Here is a 7,500-nt window from a genome sequence, read left to right as displayed (position 1 = left end):
CTCTCTCTCTCTCTCTCTCTCTCTCTCTCTCTCTCTCTCTCTCTCTCTCTCTCTCTCTCTCTCTCTCTCTCTTTCTCACCCTCCTGTCTATCTGTCTCCCTCTCTTTCTCATTCTCTTTCGTCCCAGTGTCTCATTTTCTTTTCCAGAACAGACAACAAAACTGTTATGATAATGATAATATGATACTAATAACAATACAGCGAGAACTAATGTAAAATTACTACTCTTAGTTATCATGAGCATAACAGTAACGGGAGAAGAGAACAATCTGATCAAGGATGATATAAGAACCATAATAAGCATAATGATAATGATAGTATATAGCAATAGTGGACAGACAACGGTATTAACAGTTAATGCCATTCTTCTGCTACAGACATTCACCATAATAATGAAGATAATAATGAAGAGAAACTTAAGCTGACACTATTTTCATCATTACCGTTAAAAATCTGTTTAGGAATGCCAGAAATTGCTTATAATAAGAAATGATAATGACAGTGATAATAATGATAATAGCAATGATAATAATGATGATTATGATAACGATAACGATAATGATAATGATACTAGGAAGTACTTGTATGACAACGGTAATAATGATAACAACGATGATAGATATAAAGATGATAAGGAATAAATGAATAGGTGAATGAAGAAACAAAATCTCTGACACATGAAGCAGGATGACCTATGCTGATGGAATCCTCGTAGGCATACTCAGAGCATACCAAGAGGAGGAAATGAAAGGTAATCCTGGGACTGGCATGTCATTGTCTAAGTGGAGACCAAAGGTCAAGCGCTGGCGAGATGCTTGGAAAAAAAGGTTAAAAGCAAAAAGCGCAGTCACGAGAAGTGCTTTAGAAAGGCAAAATCTCCTCCTCTGCACGGTTTGTTTTCTTCTCTTTCTTCTCTCTGGCTTCTCTTTCTTCTCTCTGGCTTCTCTTTCTTCTCTCTGGCTGTCTGATGTTTCTCAAGGAAGCGAAAAGTCTTATCGGCCAGAAAAGTGGAACCACACAAACTCGAACAGAATACACAAAGCTAATGTTTATATCTAAATCGTGCTCTGAGAGGAGACATACCCGTAAGAATGCAGACTGCAGCGAACGTTACGAGTTGGCTAAAGAACGTAATCGTATTGAAAGAAACAAGTTTTGAATTCTAATGCTAGTATTGCCAAACTGTTGTGTGGCAAAAAACCTTCATGTTTGAAAAATGGGAAAGAAAAAAAAATCATACGTAACCCCAATAACCACACACACACAGTCCTACATATAAAATACTGAATTAATAAGTAATGAAATCGGATGTTTTAAAAACCCATAAAGCTTTCAACAGTTAATGAACAGGAAGTCCTTGTTATCTGATGCAAAATATAGAGATGATCTGAATAAAAAATAATCGGATAAAACAGTAGAGCAGCTGTAATAATAATAATAATAATAATAATAATAATAAAGCAACATACAGAATACAGAGGGAATTCACCCTTAGCACCTCCGAGCACACAAGACAAACACAAAAAAAAAAAAAAGAAAAAAAAAAAGTACACTATAACAGCCATAACCCACTAATGACAAATTGTGAAGAAAAAAACATTATATGAGATTCAGTAATGATGCTGGCAATGGAAGTGACTACAATGTGATGATACTCAGCCTCTGCATCTTACCTCCACCACCTCCTCCGTGAGATGAGGTCACCACTCCGCCTGGAAGTTGATGTCGTCAGTTAAAGGAATGTGTACACCATATACTGTATACAGATGTGTGTATGCCTGTGTGTGTGTGTGTGTGAGTATATATATATATATATATATATATATATATATATATATATATATATATATATATATATATATATATATATATACAGAGAGAGAGCGAGAGATAAGTATGTATGTGTGTGTGTGTATATATATATATATATATATATATATATATATATATATATATATATATATATATATATATATATATATATATATATATATGTATATCTATCTATCTATCTATCTATCTATCTATCTATCTATCTATCTATCTATCTATCTATCTATCTATATATATATATATATATATATATGTATATATATATACACAGTGCGTGTGTGCGTGTGTGTGTGTATGTGTACGTGTGTGTATGTGTGTGTGTGTGTGTGTGTGTGTGTGTGTGTGTGTGTGTGTGTGTGTGTGTGTGTTTGTACGTGTGTGTGTGTGTGTGTGTGTTCTTACCTAGTTGTTCTTACCTAGTTGTTCTTACCTAGTTGTTTGGATACGGGAGAAGAGCTATGCTCAGGTGGTCCCGTCTGCTATATTTAAATTATCATATAACTTTTTAAATTGATGTACAGTTTTGGCACACACTACTTGATTGGGGAGACTGTTCCACGATTCAATAATTCTGTTTGGGAAACTATATTTCTTGACATCTTTATCACCTCTTTTTACTTTCAACTTTTTGTTGTGTCCTCTCGTTCTTCTTGTGTTCAAGATCAAAAAGTCATCCTTATCTATCTTCACTCTTCCTGTAATGCAGTTGAAAAGCATAATCATATCCCCCCTTTTCCTTCTTTCTTCCAAGGTTATAAGTCCTAATTTTTGTAGTCTGTCTTCGTAACTCAGATCTCTTAGGGTAGGTGCCCATCTTGTCGCCGCTCTTGTCGGCGACAAGATGGGCAAGATGTGTGTGTGTGTGTGTGTGTGTGTGTTTGTACGTGTGTATGCGTGTGTGTACGTGTATGTGTGTGTGTGTGTGTGCGTGTGTGTGTAGATAGATTTATAGATGAATAGAAAGAGATTGATGTGTGTGTGTGTGCGAGTGTGCATACACAAACACACACGGGAACATATGTGCCATCGTCAGACCAGTTCCTACTGAAGAAACAAATCCTCCGAGGTTTCTTTAGATTAGACAGTGAATAAAGTGTTGTAGATTTCGATAAATATCGTTTCTACTTTGCAAGGCACTCTTAGTGGTGATTCAGAAGGTATGTATTCGTAAAGAAAATAACCACTCTGTAAATAAAGGGGGCGCTGTTTGAAGTGATTTTATCTATTCATTTATTTATTTATTTACTTATCTTTTTATATTTTAAGGTTCCCAAGCTCATTAAGAAATGAAGAAGTCGCAAAAAAATATATTAGTGTATTATTTGTTGTCTTTGGAAATTGCGCATTCTACGTATAAAATGTCGTCTGCTAGAGCCAATCCTGAAACAAAACTAGTGGCGCCACCAATCCGGTAGTGACGTCATGAGTTGTGTTCCGCTAGCCCGGGAATGTGAGATGTGTATTGTGTGAGAGTGAATGATGCATGTTGATCGTTAATTGTGCATCAGAAACACTGTATTCTGTCCCAAAAATGAGTGATGAAGAGAATGGACCACCTCGTGCAACCTCCATTGCCCCCAAGTTATCAGTTTATTTTAATATGTTAGTTAATGCAATAATAATGGTAGAAAGAAACGTCGAAAAAGAAACAATAACTGAATAAAGGTGATAAGGTTTAGTTTGGAAGTTGCCCAAGAGGATTTTCATCAAAATGGAGTGGGTCTGCCTGTGTTAAAATACCTTGGACGCACCCTTTGGAATGGTATACATACGATGTATTTGAACAACAGTAAAATCTATTTTTTCTTGAAAACTGCCGGTAGTGTGGGGAATTACCACTGTTATTTGCAGAGTAATTTTATCCATTTATCATTTAGAATTCTCGTTTTCAATGAAAATGATTCATTATACAATATCTGGACTGTTAGACTAGGGACTTGAAAGTGTAAATTGTAGCTAAGTGTATGTGTAAGTGTAAGAGCGTGCGTGTGAGTATGTACTATTTATTGCAGTTCATATTTCCTTCATTCAAGATGGAAAGAACACGTGTGTCTTACCTCCGCCATTCGAGAATCCGGCCGCGAATCCACCTCCGTGACCACCGTCTCCGAATCCACCTCCGAATCCACCTCCGTGTCCACCTCCGATTCCACCTCCATGTCCACCTCCGTATCCACCTCCTCCGCCTCCAAGCCCGTGGTCATCAATGAATCCACCTCCATGTCCTCCTCCTAATCCACCTCCGAATCCACCTCCATGTCCACCTCCGATTCCACCTCCATGTCCACCTCCACCTCCGTATCCACCTCCTCCGCCGCCATGCCCGTGGTCGTCAATGAATCCACCTCCGTGTCCGCCTCCTAATCCACCTCCGAATCCACCTCCGTGTCCTCCTCCGAATCCACCTCCGTGTCCTCCTCCTCCATAACCACCTCCTCCTCCATGGCCGCCTCCGAGTCCACCTCCATCTAGGAATACGCCACCATCGCCGTGTCCACCTCCGATTCCACCTCCATGGCCACCTCCTCCATATCCTCCTCCTCCGAATCCACCTCCTCCATGGCCTCCACCGAATCCACCTCCGTGACCGCCGTCAAATCCACCTCCGTGACCGCCGCCGAATCCACCTCCGTGACCGCCTCCGAATCCACCACCGCCATATCCTCCTCCTCCTCCTAAGCCACCTCCGAATCCACCTCCGTGACCGCCTCCAAATCCACCTCCATGTCCCCCGCCGAATCCACCTCCGTGACCGCCTCCAAATCCACCTCCTCCATAACCACCCCCACCGAATCCTCCCCCACCGAATCCACCCCCACCGAATCCACCTCCGTGCCCGCCCCCGCCGTACCCGCCCCCGAGGCCGTGCCCGCTGTACGGCTGGTAGATGGGGATCTTCACGGGGATCAGATAGACGGGCCGCCCACCTCCGTAGCCTCCGCCGCCGCCGCCCTTCTTGCCGCCGCCGCCTCCGAAGCCCTTGAACTTGATCCCGGAAGCTGTCCCTGCGAGGAGCACCAGGAGCACCGCCAGCATCCTGGGGGCGCGAGAAGCCTGGCGGAGGAGACGAAGGGGGGGATGAGAGAAGTGGTGGGAAGGAGACGAAGGGGGGGATGAGAGAAACTGGGGAAGGAGACGAAGGGGGGGGATGAGAGAAACTGGGGAAGGAGACGAAGGGGGGGATGAGAGAGATAGTGGGAAGGAGACGCAGGGGGGGATGAGAGAAGTGGTGGGAAGGAGACGAAGGGGGGGATGAGAGAAGTGGTGGGAAGGAGACGAAGGGGGGGATGAGAGAAATGGTGGGAAAGAGGGGGCGGTGGGGAAGAGGGAGAGAGGGGGAGGGGGAGAATGAGAGAAATGGTGGGAAGAGAGAGAGAGGAGAAAGAGGGGGAGAGGGAGAATGAGAGAGATAGTGGGAAGAGGGAGAGAAGTAGAGAGGGAGAATGAGAGAGATAGTGGGAAGAGGGAGAGAGGGAGAATGAGAGAGATAGTGGGAAGAGGGGGAGAGGGAGAATGAGAGAGATGGTTGGAAGAGGGGGAGAGGGAGAATGAGAGAGATAGTGGGAAGAGGGAGAGAGGGAGAATGAGAGAGGTGGTGGGAAGGAGGGGGAGAGGGAGAATGAGAGAGATAGTGGGAAGGGGGAGAGAGGGAAAATAGGAGAAATGGTGGGAAGAGATAGAGAAGGGAGAAGGAGAATAAGAGAGGTGGTGCAAAGAGGGAGAATAAGATATATTGAAGAGAGAAAGGGAGAAGGAGAGAGAGACATTAGTTTAAATTTAGGAAAGAGAGAAGATTAGATGTATGAAGAAGTGGGAAAGGGAGAATAAGAGAGAGAGGAAAGAGGAGAAAGAGAATAACAAAGGGAGAGAAAGAAGGAAAATAGAGAGATAGCTAGATAGCCTTGCTGATAAATTTATAATTTAGATATATTGATAGACTGAGACAGATAGACTGTTAGATACACAGATAGACAAACAGATTGATATATATATATATATATATATATATATATATATATATATATATATATATATATAGAGAGAGAGAGAGAGAGAGAGAGAGAGAGAGAGAGAGAGAGAGAGAGAGAGAGAGAGAGAGAGAGAGAGAGAGAGAGAGAGAGAGAGAGAGAAGAAGAAGAAGAAGAAGAAGAAGAAGAAGAAGAAGAAGAAGAATGGGGATAGATACGAACTGAAATGAAAGAGAATGTGATAAGACAAATATAGTGAGGAAAAGATAAAGGAGGCATGATGTAGATAAGAGACAAATAGAATAACAATAATAATAATAATAATAATAATAATAATAATAATAATGATAATAAAACACGTATTCATGAAATGTACACATGGCAGATAAATAGATAGATAGATAATAGGTGTCTTCATACACGCATACGCACACACATACAGACATACATATACACAAAAATCCACACACATATACATACGTGCAACAAAAATAGAAAAAGATAATGATATTGACCATGATGATAACAATCGTGATAAGAAAATGGATAAATTTCTTTCAGACATGAAGACAAATTTCTTTGGAATTTATCATCATCCTCATAGCTTATAAAGTAGCAATCAAAAGTCAACATTTTGGCGACAACAAATCATATTAAAACATTTTTTTTTAAACTGAAAGATTATGGCAAGATCAAGCGAGGAGACCAGCCTTGAAACGCATGCTTGTAGGATGGTCATGCACACGTATCCTGCAGGAGAGTTATATCCAGAAGGCCTACCTGGATTCCATGTCTCTACAGATCTCAAGTCGTGCAGAGATTCCATGATTCGAGGTCGAGTAGAACCGCCATAGAAGGTGACTTACTAAGCTTCGGAGATTATTCTTGTTGAAGCCTCCCCATCCTCTCTCTCTCCCCTCTCCCATCCTTTCGCCCCTCTACCTATCCGTCTTTCCCCTCACACCCTTTTTCTCTTCTTCTCTCTCTTTTCCCTCACCCCGTCGGCCCCTCTCCGTCTACCTTTTCCCTTACTCCTTCGCCCCCTCTCCCTCTTCCTCTTTCTCCTCACCCCTTCGCCCCCTCTCCCTCTTTTCCCTCACCCCTTCGCTCCATCTCCCTCTTTCCGCTCAGCTCTTCGCCCTCTCTCCCTCTCCCTCTTTCTCCTCACCCCTTCGGCCCCTCTCCCTCCTTTCCCTCACCCCCTCTCCCTCTCCCTCTTTCTCCTCACCCCTTAGCCCCCTCTCCCTATTTCCCCTTACCCCTTCGCTCCCTCTCCCTCTCCCTCCTTTCCCTCACCCCCACTCCCTCTTCTCTCTCTTTTCTCTCACCCCTTCGCCCCCTCTCCCTCTTTCTCCTCACCCCTTCGCCCCCTCTCCCTCTTTTCCCTCACCCCCTCTCCCTCTTCTATCTCCCTCTTTCCCCTCACCCCTTCGCCCTCTCTCCCTCTCCCTCACCTCACTCACCCTCATGCCTGTCGCTTACTCACTGCCTCATGGCACTGTTCGCGCAGAGAGGACCCGTGACCCCACCGAGATCGCGCAGGGTCATGTGACAAGAGGTCAGGCATAGCGATGTCACTTTTCGAAGGTCATGCACGAGGGCCGAGGCAGTCACCAGCACACATCGGATGACCAAGCAAGTTAGGTCATGACGGGAGATAAAGTTCAAAGTTTATAGTGAACTGGAAGATCATGGAGGT

At 43.3% G+C, this 7,500-nt stretch overlaps 1 protein-coding gene across 5 annotated transcripts in view; it reads right to left on the bottom strand.

The window, feature by feature from the left end:
• Nucleotides 1-7,500, bottom strand: part of LOC113803938 (uncharacterized) — a 16,145-nt gene that overhangs the window by 1,231 nt on the left and 7,414 nt on the right. The window contains exons 2-5 of one of the 5 annotated variants that reach the window (XM_070141671.1): nucleotides 4,098-4,887; nucleotides 4,050-4,061; nucleotides 3,891-3,962; nucleotides 1,674-1,712 (exon numbers count right to left, since the gene is read on the bottom strand). In XM_070141671.1, coding sequence (XP_069997772.1) covers nucleotides 1,674-1,712; nucleotides 3,891-3,962; nucleotides 4,050-4,061; nucleotides 4,098-4,887 — 913 coding nt within the window. Of the gene's footprint in view, nucleotides 1-1,673; nucleotides 1,713-3,890; nucleotides 4,888-7,500 lie in introns of all 5 variants that reach the window. The other 4 variants (XM_070141669.1, XM_070141672.1, XM_070141670.1 and 1 more) reach the window with 4 other exon arrangements.

This window comes from Penaeus vannamei, chromosome 28 (genome assembly GCF_042767895.1).
Source record: "Penaeus vannamei isolate JL-2024 chromosome 28, ASM4276789v1, whole genome shotgun sequence".
Lineage (NCBI taxonomy): Eukaryota > Metazoa > Arthropoda > Malacostraca > Decapoda > Penaeidae > Penaeus > Penaeus vannamei.
This window is presented reverse-complemented; position numbering and strand designations above follow the sequence as displayed.